General features: G+C 33.6%; 1 protein-coding gene and 1 long non-coding RNA gene across 2 annotated transcripts in view; both read left to right on the forward strand.

Annotated features, from left to right (window-relative positions):
* Positions 1 to 8,907: 8,907 nt before the first annotated feature.
* LOC143254094 (forkhead box protein J3-like) overlaps positions 8,908 to 19,206 on the forward strand; it is a 70,126-nt gene continuing 59,827 nt past the window's right edge. The window contains exon 1 of the mRNA XM_076508864.1: positions 8,908 to 9,441. Coding sequence (XP_076364979.1) covers positions 9,367 to 9,441 — 75 coding nt within the window. The 5' untranslated portion in view covers positions 8,908 to 9,366. The remainder of the gene's footprint in view (positions 9,442 to 19,206) is intronic.
* LOC143254095 (uncharacterized) lies at positions 14,754 to 18,517 on the forward strand. Its single transcript, XR_013029951.1, has 2 exons — positions 14,754 to 14,882; positions 17,060 to 18,517. It is a non-coding gene; the product is annotated as an uncharacterized LOC143254095 (long non-coding RNA).

Genomic DNA, 19,206 nt, shown 5'->3' on the forward strand with positions numbered 1-19,206 from the left:
ACTTTGAATGTTTCACTGTTTAATCCTAGAGAATATTTTATAAACTACGTTTATCAGTCACGAACTTAAGACTTAGAATTCTAAAAAACGTGATACTTTACTCTGTACGTTAAGAAAATACTTAACATAGCCTATTTCTCAAGTTAACGCCTTCAAGTTTCTGTTTCCTTATGTTAAGCACAAAGCTACACAAAGGGCTGTCTGTGCTCTGCGTATTGTGGGTATCGAAATATCGCTGTGCCACTGGTGGACGGTTTCCCAGTGATTAATTGCTAAGCCTGAAACTGTTAAACTCTACAATTCTGTGTTCGATTCTTGCAGCGGACACGGCACAGATTGTTCATCTTGCAACTCATTGCTTAAAACACAAACATACAAATATAATATTTATGTTTCAACACATCTTTCATGTCTTTTTAAATTAAACTCCTTCAGTGGGTCAGTAATAAACTTTGGAGCTCAAAACGCCGAATTTCGAAAATCGATCTACGCGTACGACACAACACCAACTGCTCTCGAGGGTTAATTTCTAATGTACTTTCAGCCCTTTAGCGACAAGAAAGATTAACATTTCCATTCCAAGTTCATGGCGAAATGTATTCCCGGTTTTATGAAAAAATAATAATTGTAGGTGAAGAAAAGTGTGCAGAATTATTAAATATACTTCTGTGTTTTGTAATTTCTGATTAATTGCAAAATGCGAATAAAATGCCGCGATCTCATTCGGTTATACTTGACTTGTACAAAATATTTATGTTTTGATTACTCGAGGTTTATTGTCAAAAGAAAAGGGGAAAGCAGTAAATAGTCGTCTTGTGGTTTTACGGGCCCGACATGACCAAGCGCGTTAAGGCGTGCGACTCGTAATCTGAGGGTCGCGGGTTCACATCCCCGTAGCGCTAAACATGCTCGTTCTTTCAGCCGTGGGGGCGTTATAATGTTACGGTCAATCCCACTATTCGTTGGTAAAAGAGTAGCCCAAGAGTTGGCGGTGGGTGGTGATGACTAGCTGCCTTGCCTCTAGTCTTACATTGCTAAATTAGGGACGGCTAGCACAGATAGCCCTCGAGTAGCTTTGTGCGAAATTCAAAAACAAACAAACAAAAAACAATGTTTTTTTTACGTCGACATTTTGAAGACAGTTACAAACAATACGAATATGAGAACGAATAAATTTGGGAGTATGAACCTTGTTTGTCGTTCTCATTTTTATGTGTCTTTCAATTTTGTTTTACTTTTTACTCAAATTTCTTTGTGTGCTCGTTCATTTGGGAAACACAGAATGTTTGTGTTCCTAATAATTCTGGATGAACATGTGTTCATCTACTATATCTTAATATTTTCATCTTAATCCAGATTTCGTAGAGAAAAAAAATCATAATTTCAGTTTCGTTTTGAAGATAAATAAACTTTATTGTGTCATTTTTCTTCCTTAGTTTTTCGCTTCTTCCGTGTTTGTTAATGTTTTAAAGACTGGTTCGTAAAACTTCAGTCGCGAATTTCTGTTATAACATCAAAAAAAATTACAAAAGCATTTTATAAAATAATCCGTTTCGTGTTCTTGTAAGGCACTAAAAGCTGGTTAGTCCCATTTAAACCCCCAACTTCAGCCCATGCCTTCCAGTGGCACAACGGTATGTCTGCAGACTTACAACGTTATAAACTAGATTTCGATACGTGTGGTGGGCAGAGCACAGATCGCTCATTATGTGGCTCGTGCTTAACTTCAAACAGGCAAACGAAATTTTTCATTGTCTCAGAGATAAGTTTGCAGGCTTACAATGTTAAAAACCGTCTTTCAATACCTGTGGTGAATAGTGCAGAGATAGCCCTCTGTGTAACTTCGTGCTTAACATAACTTAAGTATAGTTTTAGTTATATGTTTCTGGTAACCTGATTTATCACCAAACACTCGCATCTTTATAACACACAATTATATATATTTGCATGAGTATCGATCAGATCAAATCACTAAAGTAAAATAATAACACTATTTTCGTGTATCCTTTTTTATACCAGATAACTAATAAACGTCAACCATGAGGAATCGAACCCGTAACTTAGCATTGTGAATCCGAAAACTTAGCACTGGTTATCAGTTTTTTATGTTATCCATTTCTGCAGTGTGTGAAAGTGACTTTACTTGTATAAAACATTAATAAAAAATTTAAAAATAGAATAATACTAATATACAAATTAAGGTTTATTTTAATATCATTTTTTTTTGTCTACATATTCCAATAATTATACTTAAATGTTTTTAAGGAATTCATTTATATAGAAATGTGTGAATAATTGTGGGAAAATATTGGAAAGAAATTATTAATTTATCTTTTAACTGGAAAAAGATTTTTCAAAGTATCTGGATTTGATATCTTCTTGAGAACAAGGTAAATAAAATAGGGCTATGAGGAAGGCGGTTTTTCATCGCCCATTTCAATAGTCCGATGGACTTGAGAGGTTATATATCCAGCTGTTTGAGGTATACGATGATATATAATGGAACCATCTCGTGCCACTTTTCCATACGGAGATTGTTCTTCATATGTGAATGAATTTTTAGCATGGACCTTTCTGTTTGTGGATTCTTAACTACAATACGAGTGTCTAGGATACGATTGGATGGTCTTACTGCCCCAAGTTGATCCATATTTGTTAGCCTTCCAATGCAAATCAAATACAAAACATAACTGTCATGGATATATACTATATTTACAGCCGGAGCACATGAATATTTTGCGTAAGAGAGGGTTGCTATATACCCTTTAGAAATCGCATTGCCTAGTGATTAAAGCATTCTAGTTACAACCTGCGGATTGCCGGACAGAAATCCGTCTCTGAACATTCTCTTAACCACGAACTAACTTTATATATTTTAACAAATATAAAAAGAAAATATCTTTTGTCGAAGTTTCTAAATATTTGTTTAATATTTTTATTAAAGTATTAATGTAACTATGATTCAATATAAGTTTGGGCCCTGGCATAGCCAGGTGGTTAGAGTGTTTAACTCGTAATTTGAGGGTCGCGGGTTCGAGTCCCCGTCGCACCAAATATACTCGCTCTTTAAGCTGTGGGGACGTTATAATATGACGGTAAGTCTCACTATTTCTTCGTAAAAGAGTAGCCCAAGAGTTGGCGGTGGGTGGTGATGACTAACTGCCTTCCCTCTAATCTTACACTGCTAAATTAGAAACGGTTAGCGCAGATAGCCCTCGTGTAGCTTTGCGCGTATTGAAAAACAAATCAATACAAGTTATCAATTTGTTTCAACACTATAAGTTTAATATTGTTATCGAAGTATTAATTTCACTGTCATTCAATACAATCATTAATTTGTCAGCCCATCATTTTCCAACATGGCTTCCAAGTAGCACAACGTTATGTCTGCTGACTTATACTGCTATAAACCAGGTTTCTATACCCATGGTGGGCAGAGCACAGATAGATAGCCCTCTGTGTAGCTTTGTGCTTAATAACAAACAACAATAACTCTTCAGTGTGTTTTCTTTACACAGTCTGGGGATCGTTTTTCATTCATGTTTATAAAAGATAAATGTGCCAACAGGTTGCGCCATTGTTTATTCAAGAGCCACTTCCAATTATGTAATAACTTCTATAAAGAAAACAAAAGTTGGTAAAGACCTTAAATGAAAATACAATGATCAATTATAATTAGTGTTAGTTATGATTAAAACGAAAGCCTCAGAAAACCAATATGGAAATTCTGCCTTAAATGGTCAGTTTGGTATTGTTGCTGTTAGTGTTGTTTTCAGCCCACATATTAAACAACTGAGATATCATTGATTTGGTTGGTTTTCAATTTCGCGCAAGGCTACTCGAGGGCTATCTGCTCTAGCCGTCCCTAATTCAGCAGTGTAAGACTAGAGGTAAGGTAGCTAGTCATTACCACCCACTGCCAATCCACTGACGGGGATTCGAGTGTCTTAACCACCAGGCCATGCCGGGGCCTGAAATATGATGAGGTTACATAACAGGAAAAGGAAATTGTTTAATATGAGTCAAATGAAAGGATGTTGAGATTTGTGAAGGATTCTTATAATTTTTGAACAAGTTAAAATTCAAATCGTTACTAGAAATATTTAAGTATTTGGATATTGAACACTCAGACTAATTATTGAAAACATTAATGTATTGGCATGTCCTCTTAAAAAACAAAAACAAAACCTATTTGGTCGTTGAAGTTCATGTATTAGATTGGTAATATATTTAAGAAGGAAACTAACATAGATGGGTTTAATACATATACCAGATAAAATATGAAGATAAAAGAAAACAAATAGCAACAAATACGCCATACTTTACAAAAGGTATTCTGTAATCAGTTTTTTTTGTCAGCGTATTCGAGGTGAAACAAAGGCGAAATCTAGCCTCAACGTTGATATGGTTACACTTTCTAAGAAATAGCTCGAAAGACACGCACAATCCGACAAAACAAGAAACACCTGCTACAATCACTTGTCTTCCTTACATACGGAACACGAGCGCCAAATAAAGCAGCCGAAAGTCAACTTAGGTGTCCGTCGTAAAGTCTGATGGACAACCAGATCCACACTAATATAAACAAAACACGACAGACGACAAGTACAAAAATGACAGCTATGGAATCCCTTGTTACAGTAAGGAGACAAACAAGGAAACCATTTTAATGGTAGAGCAAAACAACAAAAAGACAATACTATTTGTTTGTTGTTAAGCAAGAAACCATAGAATGGGTTATCTGTTTTCTTCTCATCGCGGGTGTCGAACCCTAAGTGTTAGCGCTGTTATTCCTTAGGCTTACATTTGAGCCCTGTGGGGAGAGGGGAAAACAATGCGAAATTAATGAAAGCTCAAAATTTCGCCCTTGCAAAATGCGCATTGTTATCTGACGTACAATCATATGGCAGACTAATTCAGAATGTTTTTAGAAAATCAGTAAATTAAAAGAATATAAACAAACTTTCATTCAGCAGAGTCTAATGTTTAGAGATAAGTAACATGTTGTTACCACATCTGTCAGTCAAACCATAACCATCTCGTTAATTATCGAAGAACCAGCTAATCAAACAGTGAGGCCCCAGTAAGACAAGCCACATCAAATGTACGTCACCAAACGCCTTATATACGAAATAAAACCAGTTTAACTGTCAGAACCAGAAACACTTTATCAAAGAATGATGAACCGGAAACCACCTAACTAACCAATGGAGGACCCATATCCAGTAAATTATCAGAATCTTTATCCAACGCCTTTTATGCGAAGTGCAATGGATGAACAGGGATCTTTGATCCCTGGGGAGTTAATCAGCCCACGAGTCCCATATCTATTTCTTCCTCTGACCTGAAGATAGGAGACTTCGCAAGTGTAGCAAGTTTGTCTTCTTTATGACAGCTTTTTGGTGACACTTTGCAGTGTATGTGAAGTTGGCGTCAATTTTTTACGTCACATGTCTTGTTAAGCTACACTATGGCCATCTATCGTCAGAATAAAGTGTTAATTTTTATAGGATTCCGCAGACCACCCCTTTCTTTGAAATACAGAGAGTGATGGTGTCATTTTAATTGTTTTTTTTTTGTTTTTTTACACCAGTGCCATTAATAAAGATACGAATCAAACTTCAGTAATCTTTGGACAACGGGGGCCCGTTACATTATTAATAAATATTATGATAATAGTCTCCGGGAGGTAAGTTCCAAGGATACGAATCAAACTTCAGTAATCTTTGGACAACGGGGCCCGTTACATTATTAATAAATATTATGATAATAGTCTCCGGGAGGTAAGTTCCAAGGATACGAATCAAACTTCAGTAATCTTTGGACAACGGGGGCCCGTTACATTATTAATAAATATTATGATAATAGTCTCCGGGAGGTAAGTTCCAAGGATACGAATCAAACTTCAGTAATCTTTGGACAACGGGGGCCCGTTACATTATTAATAAATATTATGATAATAGTCTCCGGGAGGTAAGTTCCAAGGCTTTTAACGCTAAAGTTTGGGGTTCGGTTACTATGATTAGCCCAGCTCAAATTACTCATTGTGTAGGCAGCATTTGAACGAAGCAAACTCTGTTAATATAATATATTGATTAAAGCGTTTGAGTCTTAAACAATTTTATTCTGAAACTTTGTTATGAGTTTTTGACTTTCAAATTTTGCATTTTCAATATTCAGATCAGAATAAGGCTGTTTATTTCTCTCTCTTATTTGGTTTTATGAGAATACGTTTAAACAAATAGGCAATAACTAAAAAAAAATCATATTATTACATTTATAGTGGATAACATTTAAAATATCCTCTTTACTACTACAAGAAATATTTTTTTTGCAGGACGTTTGTTTTCTGTGCTACAGAAAAAGATATTCGAATAAATCCATAAAACTACAGTAGTTCACTGTTGGTTTTTACATTGACATTTTAGTGACATAAATAGGAAGTGTTTGTCTTTACTATATTGGTTTTATTTTCTGTTGTGAAAAGATTATGAGTTGTACTAAGGAATACTCTCACCAAAATTTCATGGTTTTAAAATGAATCAATACATTTTATGCAGTAACAGTCCAATAAGTAAACGTTCTACCTAAATAAAATTTACGAAAACTTTAATGAGTAATACAGATATAATAATCTACAATTATAAAGATCTTGAAAATAAACGTTAATGTAAATTTCAAAATTATAAAGTTATAACATTTTAAATCTATAATAAAAAGTAAAGAATTTTAGTTATTTATTACACACTTACATGATTATTATATGTTCTGTCCATCTCGGGTATAGAATCCTTCTAATTTATCGCTGAGCCACTAGGGGCTGAATAGTTTTTGTTGTTTGTTTTTGTACACTGTTTTGCAAAGACTGTCTGTGTTTTGCCCATCACAAGGATCGAACCCCAATTATTAGCTTATAAGTCCCCAGACATAACGCTGAACTACCTGGTAGCGAAAAGTAAAAAGGTTCATTGAATAATAACAATAATAATAATAATAATAATAATAATATAAAACATAGACAATTTATCTGAAAATGCTACGTTGTAAGTACCATTATATTAAAAGATTAATTAACGTTTCATCTATAAATATCCATTTCCTGAACTTTAATCAAAGCCTCTCAGTTCTCAGAATCTGAGCTAAATAACTTACAACATTATGTGTTTACTAAAGAATAGTTTGGGCAAAATTAGTGTAATTACGCAACAGATTTTTGTGTTGACTTTGCAGTTCACATTTTGCACCCATCAGTGACGACAGATTCGCAAGGCTTACCGTTAAGCCTTAAGTACAGAAACGTGACTAACATGTTTTTCAGAAAAATGTCTTGTGAATCTTTAAGAAATTTATTGTAGTTACAAATAGCTGTTATAGTTTAGTTCAGTGGTTTCCAACCTTTTTTATGCCCCGCACCCCTAAACATTTTAATATGTTCTCGCACCCCTCACAGTAATTATTTATTTAAGAATAAAGGTGAAGGTGGCGAAAACAAATTTTTATAATTAGTTTTTAATGATATATAAACAAAAACGAAAATCTGGAAAAAAAATTACAACAAACTAAAGTTGCATAAATCCTACATGGCCTACGAAAAAATAAATTTTCATCCATGCATGAAATGAAATTTCTTTAAATTTGAAATGTTCAAATGTTCATTAGCCAATTTAAATTTAAAGACTCTTTTGTTCCTGTTTATTTCTTATGAGTTTTTCAAAGCGTGACACTTTGTTGCTGATAGCAATACGCAAGTCTGCCTGTACACATGTACAGTTGTACATTAAGATTTCGGTCTGCGCCGGTGACGGTAGAAACGATAGTTTATCGTAACAAGGTAAAAAGGAAAGGTGTAAGAGCTGTAATGGATAAAAATCCGCGATATTCTTTCTTACGTGGACGTGAGGTGTATTTTATCTCCAAACACAAAAGGGATTCGAACTCTTTATTTTTTCTATAATTTTTGTATCTTTTTTTCATCAGAAAAGAGAACAGGTTTTCGATGTGATATGAGATTTATGTTCTGTGCTATTAGAGTGTTACTCTAAGGAATAGTATTAATATTTAAAAATGTCGAAAGCTGTTTCCAAGTTGCTCTGTACATATGAATGATAAGATATATTTATAATACATTATGAATTTTACAAATACTGCAATACAAACTTATAAAACTTGTAAAAACAAGCTAATTACGTCTTGAAATCAGTAGTGTGTAAAAAAATATCATTTCAGATTTATCTTTTGTTACTACTTACTAAGATGTTCTTTTGATATCATAACTTACTAACTGGAGCGAACCAGGAAATTTATAGATTCGATCAGAGCAAGCCATTCGCTTCAAGCGAAACTAAAATTCACCCTGTTATCGATAATGTCTATAGCTGATTGAATAATAATTTCAAGAGTAAGATTTTTTAGATATTATGAGTTTATGAAAGTCGATAATTTACTTACGAAGTGAAACATATAATGGACAACATGATTTATAAATGATACAAGGTACGAGAGTGGAAGTAGCGATAAAGGTTCACTGACTGTTTTTATTTATAGAGATTGTTTTCGAAGAAATACTGAAACTTTCTGTGCATCAAACGTGAACTGTAACTAGTGGCAGATTTTTGAAGTATGACATACAGCTTCGTTACCGAATGATAAAATGTAGAAGTGTTAAAGGCTTTTGAAAACGTATATTATTTATATTGTTTAAAGTGATTTTTATAACCATCAGTCTTTCATTTACTGTTTTGTTATATACAAATGAAATCTTATCTTATGATGCAAGCAACAGATTAATTTTACGATTAATAGAAAATTAAGACAATTTCTGCAAATATACATAGTAAAAAAAAAAAAGAATAAGTTTATATTAACGTGAGACGCCACCTGCAAAAGAAATGATAGCTTTACCGATAGGTGGCAGAAACTAAAAGAGTGGTGGCAAGCGTTGTCATATTTTTAACCATGTTATTCGATGACATGCGAAGTATATTCTGACTTCCTTGAAATCTTATTTAAAAGTTTTGACGTGGTACAATATGAGTTTCGTGAGACACAAAGTCGTTGTGTTTACCATTTTAAATAAACTGAGAAACATTGCTTTCGAATTAATTTTGCCGTAATTAGTGACTTGTAAAATGACGTCAGAATTGAATAGAAGTCTTACATCCATGGATTGGTTACCAAGGTTAAATGTTCAAGGAACAATGAATGGGGAACAAACTTGTGAACATAAAAATGAAACGTCATGTTGCAGTGGGAATCAGAATTGTTCGGTTTCATCAACAACCAAAGATTCGAGCCAAAAATTGGGAAACCGCCCTACAGTTATGCCAACTTGATATCATTTGCCATAAATAGTTCACCTAAGAAAAGATGACTCTGAGTGAGATTTATGCATGGATATGTTTAAACTTTCCATACTACAGAGATGCAGGAAATGGCTGGAAGGTAAAACTAGAACTTTCAAATACGATAATATTTGTAATTACAAGTTCTAAGTTGGAGATTTAAAAGTTGTATTTTTCGAATACATTTTGTTTTATTCAGTTTCCGTTTTAGTCTCACTCAGGGTGGTGATGAAATAATATCAAGGCTAGATTTAGTATAAGTTTGAACTGTCAAGAAAGATAATAGATATTACTTTAACTTTGCAATAGTTGAAAAGCAAAATACTAAATAACAGCAAACAATGTAATTGCGATTGTGTTTTTTTATCAAAGCTAATTTATTTTATTTATTTAATGGTAATTATTATTAAAAGGTAATATAGTGCCAGAATGCCTGGTGTGTTTTTTAATGTTAATGCTATAATATAATTGACTTAAACTATGGTTTTCTATGATACTTTTTTAAATGTGGTCTTAGATCTGGTTATGAAAAAAAAATGATTCAGATGTAACATCTCTTTGTTTGTGCTGGATTTTGTATGACTTCAAAATTAGATGTAGCAGTCTTAGAACAAAGTAGTTTTGAAAATTACTTTTTCTGTGAATTTTGGATTAATTAAATTTTTGTGTTTAGAGTGTAAGTTTGGTCATGGAGCTTCATACTGACTGAAGATGAAACTTTAAGAACTGATCTTTGGTTGTAGTTTTAAGACAAGGTTAATTTATATCAACCACACTGTTAACTTTAGGCTGATGAGGCCTAACTATATGTATGACATTTAGATTTAAAACATTAAGGAATTACATGTTTCTTTGCTAAGCTATCTAGACTGAATGGTTCTTAGAGATGGAGTAGTCCATATAGGGACATGGTATAACTTTCATGACAAGGGTGTTGTTTAATCAGTAGTTTTCTAGTGTATTGATTTGGAATATTAAACCTTCTTAGTCAGGTTAATATGGCATTTGGACAATGAAAAACTAAGGCTGTCTCTACCGAGTGACATTTAAGAACTAGACCCTGAAACATCCATCCTTTATTTTGGACAGAATTGTTAATTTGACTTTTAAAATCATAATAAACGCTGGTGACCGCTGCCACTGACAGGAATTCTTTACGTAAGCTGGTCATTCACCTTGTTAAAAAAAAAAATACGGCTTTCAACTGGAGCTCAACCAAATCCTAAACTTGTGTCTCCTCATCTCCAGAATATAGCAGAAACAAATTGGAGGTTTTTATCCTGTTTATCCTTTGAATAGACTTGAAAAGTTCAATAAAATGACCCCAAAGCCTTCTTTTCCCAGAAAATTAAAAGAACTTATCATATCCCTGTAAGATAGCTTTTCCATCTCTGAAATCATAATTCTATTCTTAACTCTTTCTAATGAGTCAATATCCTCTATTAGATAGACTAAAACTGTACACAGTATTCTAAAAGAGGCCTGTTTAGTGACTTGTGTAGAGTTACAATTGTCATTTTTGACTTTAAATTAGTGTGATTCTGAATAAATTCTAAACTTGTGTTTGTAGAATGTATTTGGAGTCACATTGATTATCATTTCTTAAGATTTTAGTCATAGGAATATAAGAAAACACAAAATGTTTAGTCCCTCAAGATTATCCCTCACCAAGACAAATAACTGCAAGAAGAAACCTCAACATCCGTTGTTAGAATGTACAGTTTTCTTCTTTGATACATGTGTAACCCCTATTCCTAGTGGCCTAGTAGTAAGTTTAAAGGCATATAATGCTTAAAGCCAGATTTCGATATCCATGGTAGATAGAGCATGGATAACTCATTGTGTAGCTTTGTGGTTAGCAATAAACAGATCTTTAGTGAACATTTGTTGCTGAATTCTATAAAGATCTTTTCTCTTCATGCTTACTTCAGTGGTATTCATAACAAACCTTTGTCAAAGAGTTGTTTTGATTCTAGACAAGTTGAAGTTTATCCTGTTGATCCAAGATTATGTGTACCCAACAATTTCACCCAATGGTTGTTGACTCTGAATAACATTTAAATACCTTTCCTTCTCTGGTACAGCTGTAAGTCTATGGATTTACAATGCTAAAATTAGGGGCTTGATTTCCCTCGGTGGACTGAGCAGATAGCTCAATGTGGCTTTGTTATAAGAACCCCCTCTACACACACATTTTAATACCCTCAGGTGTGTCTTTTATCTCTATACTCATTAATTACAACAACTAATAATAGATCTGTTGTCACTGAAGGAGTTAAGCAGGAGTGTTTGGATGTTTCACGAAAGAATGTTCAAGGTGCTGTGAATGGTTTCACAAAATCTGGATGAACAGCAGCTTGTGCTAATTAGGATATTGAATTCACAAATTTATTGTGCTAAACACCTCTTGAAAATAAGGTATATTTATGCTTCAGGATGTCAGGACAAATAACACCTCTTGAAATAGAGAACACCTGTCTAGTTTGAAATGACACTTGAAGAGAAAGTTTTGGAGAACTAGTGCACTCAACTTACTTTTATTTATGGGTGTTACTCTGACTGGGCAGTTCCTGTCCATTTCATTTTTGTTTTTAACAAATTACTCAGGGATTGACTTGAAACAGTACTGAGTTGAAAGTTGTTAAAAGTAAAAATGTGAGATTTTCATACACTAACATAAAAGGGATTTTTTTATGATGTGTAAAATCCATTTATGCTCTTTTGTTTATTTATTCAATTAACTGGAATTCTGATACATTGCACCATGTCTTAAGGGCAAAATGCTTTTGCCATAAACAATGTGGGCTTTACTTTGTGGATGTATGACACAAACTTCCAGGCATAGACCTCTATATAAGCAAGAAAAATGTTGAGAGATGTACTTTGGGAAGATGACAGAGATACCTTAAGATCAAAAGCTCTGGACAAGAATATTGGCTTGTTCTTTGAACATTGACAACAACAGATACTTCTAAAGCTAAAGGCTCTGAGAATGATGAATATGGATACATTTTCTTTAGACAGATGAAAATGACAGATACCTTTAAGACAAGAAGATGTGTACATGTTTTCTTTGGGCAAAACGCTTTGGAAAATAGTTAAAATACATCCTACGAACAAAGATATCACCCTGATCAAATATTATTTATACGTTGCAACTGTAAATCAGTGAAAATATGTGAAACAGGTTTAACAAAGTTTAGCTCCGTGTTTGTATCCTAGCATGTCTTCACATGTACCTGATCCAACAATTCAGGACATTCTCTGAAAGTTACCTGTTGATCCCATTTTTAACAATATTTTCATTCTGTAATGATCACAGTACACTGTTGTACTGGTTAGTAGACTTATTTTTAACAATATTTTCATTCTGTAATGATCACAGTACACTGTTGTACTGGTTAGTGACTTATTTTTAACAATATTTTCATTCTGTAATGATCACAGTACACTGTTGTACTGGTTAGTAGACTTATTTTTTATCAATATTTTCATCCTGTAATGATTACAGATTTGCTGGTTGATACCCTTGTTTTTAGTAGTATTTTCACCCTTACGCCTAGTAATATTGAAAAATATGGTCATTTTAAAAGATCTAATCCTTTATCCATCTGCTATGCTAATAGTACCAATATTTTCATAAGTTTAAAAGTGAATAACAATGAACAGATCCTGGGTTTTGTGTTTTCTTTAATAACTGTAACAAGACTGAATTGTGCCTTTCTTATCCGTGTAAAATAATAAAAAAAAGGTTCATGTGACTTGAACAGAAGCGAGTTTTTCCCAACATAAATGAACAGCATACTCAATTCTGTTTCTGAAAGCATACATTTCGGTGTATAAGTTCGCGCAAAAATTGTCTACTCTTAGCAAGCGTATGTTTCTAATGAACAGAAATACGTTAAGTAAGTTGGTCTGTAATACAGGTGGACACGAGAATTAACAACACTGAGATGTCGTTAAACGCATTTTGTCCTTTCAGCTGTGTGCGCGTTATAGAAGTGGGAGTCAGTCTCTGGTTCAGAGAGCTGGGTAAAGCTATTATGGCGACAGGTGTTGCTTGACTGGTTGTCTTCCGTCTGTCTGGTCAGTAGTTCAAAATTTAGAACGGCCATGCCTCAGTAGTATAACATGACTTCCAATACGTAAGATATGGTTTAGGTTTAACACACTAAATTGTGTTTCGATGTATATATACTGCGTGTGTGTATATATATATATATATATATATATATATATATTTTTTTTAACGCATAAAATAACTGTGTGCCGTGTGATAATCTGGGTTGGAGGTTTCAGGTCTCCAATACTGTGGTATGGACCTACCCAGTGACACAGCTGCATGTCTGCCGACTTGCATCTCAGAAAACCCGGTTTCGATACCCGTGGTGGGCAGAGCACAGTTAATCTTTTGTGTAGGTTTGTGCCTAATATCGATGTTAACATGTCATGAAAATTGTTATTTTAGCACTGTTAACTATCGTATTATCATGTTAAAGGAAAATGACTGTAGTAGTTTTAATGGTTTAAATGCGTATTTGAATATTAAGTAAATACTTTGTTGTGATGACATTTCCCCATCGAATTGCTCTTTTTAATTATGCATAGGAATTCTCCGATTCCCACAACTATAAATGACGTCAGAACAGTAACTCCGCTAGGGGGACTCGCAGTTCGTGTTTTCTGTTGACGTCACCACAGTATTGGCTTGTATATGCATGAAGTGAAATTAATTTGAGCTTTACCGATACTTTTTACGTATATATAAGCAAATGAACAATTTTGTTTATATAAATACGAAATATACAACAATTAGAATACGAGTTTACCGTAAAAAAGAGGCGAAATGATTGATTTTTTCCAGTAAATTAACGTTGATAATTACTTGAAACATCGGCTGTTATGGTAATTTTAGTTTAAGTTAAGATGGAGAAAACTAAATACGATTACAGAAAAGTTAAAAAAATTGGGCAGAACTCCAGTAGTTAAAAAAAAAAAAGGGCTTGCAGCTGTTTCTATTTATAGACAGGTTGTAGATTACTAACCCTTCCCCAAAAGTTCGGAAAAGAATTAGCACTCGGTAAGGAGTAGCTCATAAATTTCTCCTTTTTGAGGAGCGCACTGCAACAACGTTCCCTTTCTTTTAGGGTTCGCAGTAAATGTATTAAGCTTTTTATGATGAGATTTTTTATTATTATAATTAATTAAACAGAGAAGCTGGGCTTAATTACAAAGCAAATTATTTATTTGATAGCACAATACACCATTTTTATTTTATTATTATTATTTTTTTTTTTGAGGAGCGGTAATTAACCGATCCTGATGAAAATGGCGAATTTTACGAACGACCCCTGAACTAAGCTCACACTCGTGTGTTTTCCCTGCGTAGTATTCTTAAAACGTACAGGAAACATTTTACAGGTATGTAGACAAACAACTCACTCGATATAGAAATATTTCATTGTCTAAAAAAAATCTCTGAAGTTGTGAAAGAAGAAAGGAAAAGCAGAAAAGTCCAAGAGAGGACCTAAGGACTTCAAGGTCAGTGATAAAACTATATAGGACGTGTAGTATACATTAGTGGTTAGCAAAAATGGCCACCACTTACAAGAGTGAGAGTCCGATATCCAAAGAAATCTCAGAAATGTGTATGTTTGGGTTTCTGCAAGTGTTCTTTGAACGAGTGACTTCGACATTTTTCTAAGAATGAACTTGTGCACGTGAACGACACGAGCCTGTCTGCCTGTATCCAGCTTGTGTATTGATCTTGTATAACCACCGTGGTGCACGTGCGTTTATTTCTCTAGTCCTCCAGTGTTTGTTCGATTGGCGAGCAAATTTCAAGTTAACCAACAAACCATTTGTTGTTGTTTTGTTGTTTTTTTTTCACAGCGTGACTTTTGCTCGTCAGTTTCACTGGAGTTTAAACAAAAACTGTTGTTAGATAATTTAAAATATATAACACGTCTGTCCATTTTAAATAGCAAATTTTATGCTTAGTTCTAAACTGATACATAGAAATATACACGTGTGCAGGGCTGTAGGTTGTTATAGTGTTTATATATCCCCAGATCCCCCATTAGAAATGACGATGTTTCATTGGCCTTGTCAATCAAAAAATGTCTTCTTACAGCAATGGTGTATGGAAGGGGGGACGCGTATGTGTGAATATATAGATGTACAACATGCTACACCTGTATGGCGTCTATATATTTACCCACCCACACAAACACACACACATTCTTAGCGCTAAATCTGATGTTTGATACGCATAGTATGGAGAGCACAAACACCCCACTGTGTGTTTTGCGCCTAATAACAAACAATTCACTTATCTATATTTCTTATTTCTGGTGTCATTGTAAAACTATGGATACACTTCGAAAAGACAAATACAGTAAAGAAATATTAGTTTTTCATTTATTGATACAATTTAATACAAAATACAGATCTCACCACGTACACTTTTATGTAGAACCTTTCAGTATGTATATTATCCCCCTTTTTTCTGTTAATAAAATAATTCGTGTTATTTCATATTTCAGTCAACAACATCATGTAACTTCAATATATTTTTAATGCCCAGTGTTATTATTTTAGTATTGCTGGTTTTCTTGTGTTTGGTGTGATATTTTCAAATTGATTACATTCAAAACGTAAGTCCTGTGCAGAAGTTCAAATGATGCAGTACTTATCAAACATGTTAGGTTTTAATAATAGCTGTCAAAAGATATTGTAATGAAACGAATAAAGCTCAGTTGTTTAGTGTTTCGCTTTTGGGAAAACATATTTTATCTATTTCTAAATATTATCTTCCTTGCAAATTTCAATTTTAATGTTGCTGTTGAAGGCTGTTGCCTTTTGTTTAGTATCAATCATTGCTGTTGTTGAAGGTTGTTGTCTTTTGTTTATAATCTTAATTTGTTGCATTTCAAGACTTTTTGTTTAAAATTCACATTTTGTCATCAATTTATAACGGTTTTGTTTATAAGATCCAGTTTTATTATCACTATACAAGATTAAGACACAAAGCTGTTTAAAAGTCCAGTTTTATGATCACTACACAAGATTATAAGACACAAAGCTGTTTAAAAGTCCAGTTTTATGATCACTACACAAGATTATAAGACACAAAGCTGTTTAAAAGTCCAGTTTTATCAGTTTATAAGATACTACTACAGTCTTGTTTAAAGTCCAGTTTTATGGTCAGTTTATAAGATACTACTACTGCCTTGTTTAAAGTCCAGTTTTATGATCAGTTTATAAGATACTATTACAATTTCGTTTATAAAGTCCAGCTTATGATCACTTTTGGGTGTCATATGTTAGTGAAGCTAGACATATCGGGCAACATGTCTTGTGTAACGTCGTAGTATAACTGTTACATTGTACTTCATCCAGTAGCTCGTGTTAAGTGATTTATTCATACAACATTTCATTTAAGATATTGAGTACTTTAGTCATAATTTTAACATTAGTATTGGACAAGAGATGAAGCGTCCAAAGTATAAAACAACGAAGTTTAAATGAAATGTTCCTACTTTTGCTAGTGAAAACTGAAATGGATAAATTATTATCATACACCTTGTACTGTTACGTGAACATTTGTTTACTGTTGTAAGTTATCGTATATTTTCTGAACGCGCACAAACCTTCTGTGGCTAAGGTTTTCTTCAAGATATTTATTCATTAATTGTTCAATGAATTTATTTTTCTAGGATTTATATTACGAGTTTTTCCTGGACAATTTTAAGAACACATTTTTTTCAAGACACTTGCTTCATCCTTCCTTTCTGGTATGTGGGACACAAGGATAAGCTTATGAACTTACAGCGCTACAATTCTTGGCTCGATTCCCCACGGAGAACACAGCAGGAAGCCCAGTGTAACTTTGTTCTACAACAAACAAATAACCTTCCTTCCGAGAAACGATTCTCTTGGCAGTTTTAAAAACACATTTTTCAAGGAATTCAGTATTCTTTTATTTCTGAAATGTTTTTTTCAATAAAGATGTCACGCGCTAGTGACGCATGTGTGTGTGTTTCAGATGCCCTGGATTATTTTTGTATTCTAGATAACCACTGATTTAGCTCGTTATAAAACTGATAATAGTTACTACACGTGGTTCACTAAGAGAATCGTTTCGTCAGAAACGCTCGTCTCTGTGCTGTGCTAACGCGAATTATTCATGGAACAATTGTTTGATTTGGCCTCCGAACGTTTTTTCAGTCGTCCGTTTATCGCCACACTTCAAATTTGTCGCACGATAGAGAGCGCTGAATTATTCGAGTTGAGTAATATATGTAAAATCGTCGACAAGGTAACGGGCAGGCTTTGCAGTTCTTAAGGCTTGAGTTATGATAGACTTATTACTGTTATGTGGAGTTGCTAAAAGAAACTTCACGAAAACGAAAAATATGAAATATATTTCTTTTTTATTAATGAGTTTGATATGTTTCAGACGTGCAACTATCAGCCCACGCTATTAGGCTTGACATTCGGACATATTTGTCAGTTATCCTTCGTTCTCAATTAGGCCTAACATTCTTCGTGAAAATAAAGTACCCTGCATTTTTTATTGTCTTCACACTACTCAAATAAGAGGCGTGTAAAATTTATTTGTGATTTATCTTACGTCTACCACAAAATCACTGGTAAATAGACATTTCATTTACTACCAGTAGACAGTTCATAGACAAAAGTGTTTTTTGAAGCACTATTTATGTATGCAGTGCAATACTTTTTTAAAATATACGTTTTAAACGCAGAAATTCCCCAGTGGGTTAACAGTAATTTTACAGACTGGCAACGTTGAAATTCATGTTTGGTTCTTCGTGGTGGAGTGTAAATAGCTTGCAATGTTAATTTGTGCTAAAACAATCAAGCAAATAACAAATGAAACACTTGGAAACCGATAGGCCTAATGCTTTTGATCAGAATCACGTAAACTACTGAAGTCAGGCCTCTTCGTTTTTAATGCTTCACAACTTAGGCGATTGACTCGTTTTCCGTAGCGTATACTATAAAACTATTGACGCCTGTGTTTATCCTAACATAGAAATCCAGGGGCGTAGTAGCTTTGGGTGGAGGCATTGTCTCCTCAATAATTTCTAAACATTAGGCTATGTAAAACATTATTATAACTATTTTTGTATAATAAAGCGGAAGAAATGTTACGCTTGGCTCGTAGTGAATTTGTGTTCATTTTTATAACGAAGCTACTATTGACTATGTTATGGGCCACGAACAGTTTATTTATTTACTTTTTGCAAGAATTGTCTTGAAAAATTGAAAAAAAAAACGACTTAGAGACCAACTTTTAGATCAGGAAATTCAACTTAAACATAGGCAAAAATTCCGACTACCTAATCAGAAGCTTAACTTTGACTTTGCCAACCTTCCAAACAACATGACTTCATTCAACTATATTAATTTACTGCTACTGAAGCTAAGCTATCGCAACGATAAAACATCGCGTGATTAGAAACGTCTGTGTATTTTCTGTACAAGTTGACGCTCGTTAATTTACTTAAAACTCGTTTTTGTTTTAAACATCAAGACTTTGTCCTTTTAAGCGTTATTAATATCTGTCTGTTAAAGGTTAAATGCAAATATTCATATGTGGTGTCAGAAACTTTTTAACTAGTACGTGTTAAGTAAGATTATTCTACAGTAGATGTCTGTGACTTGCTGGCGATAAATTCGACTGCAAATAAACATTACGCACTTTACTTGTTTTAAAATAATATAATGAAAACTAGTAAAACATGTATGTACAAAAATGCTTTAGATTATGTATAACATAGTTGAATCTTTAATACTACACTGTTATCTTCTTACCAAAAGTCCACTTAGGCCAGTTCAA

This window comes from Tachypleus tridentatus, chromosome 6 (genome assembly GCF_004210375.1).
Source record: "Tachypleus tridentatus isolate NWPU-2018 chromosome 6, ASM421037v1, whole genome shotgun sequence".
In the NCBI taxonomy this organism is placed as follows: domain Eukaryota; kingdom Metazoa; phylum Arthropoda; class Merostomata; order Xiphosura; family Limulidae; genus Tachypleus; species Tachypleus tridentatus.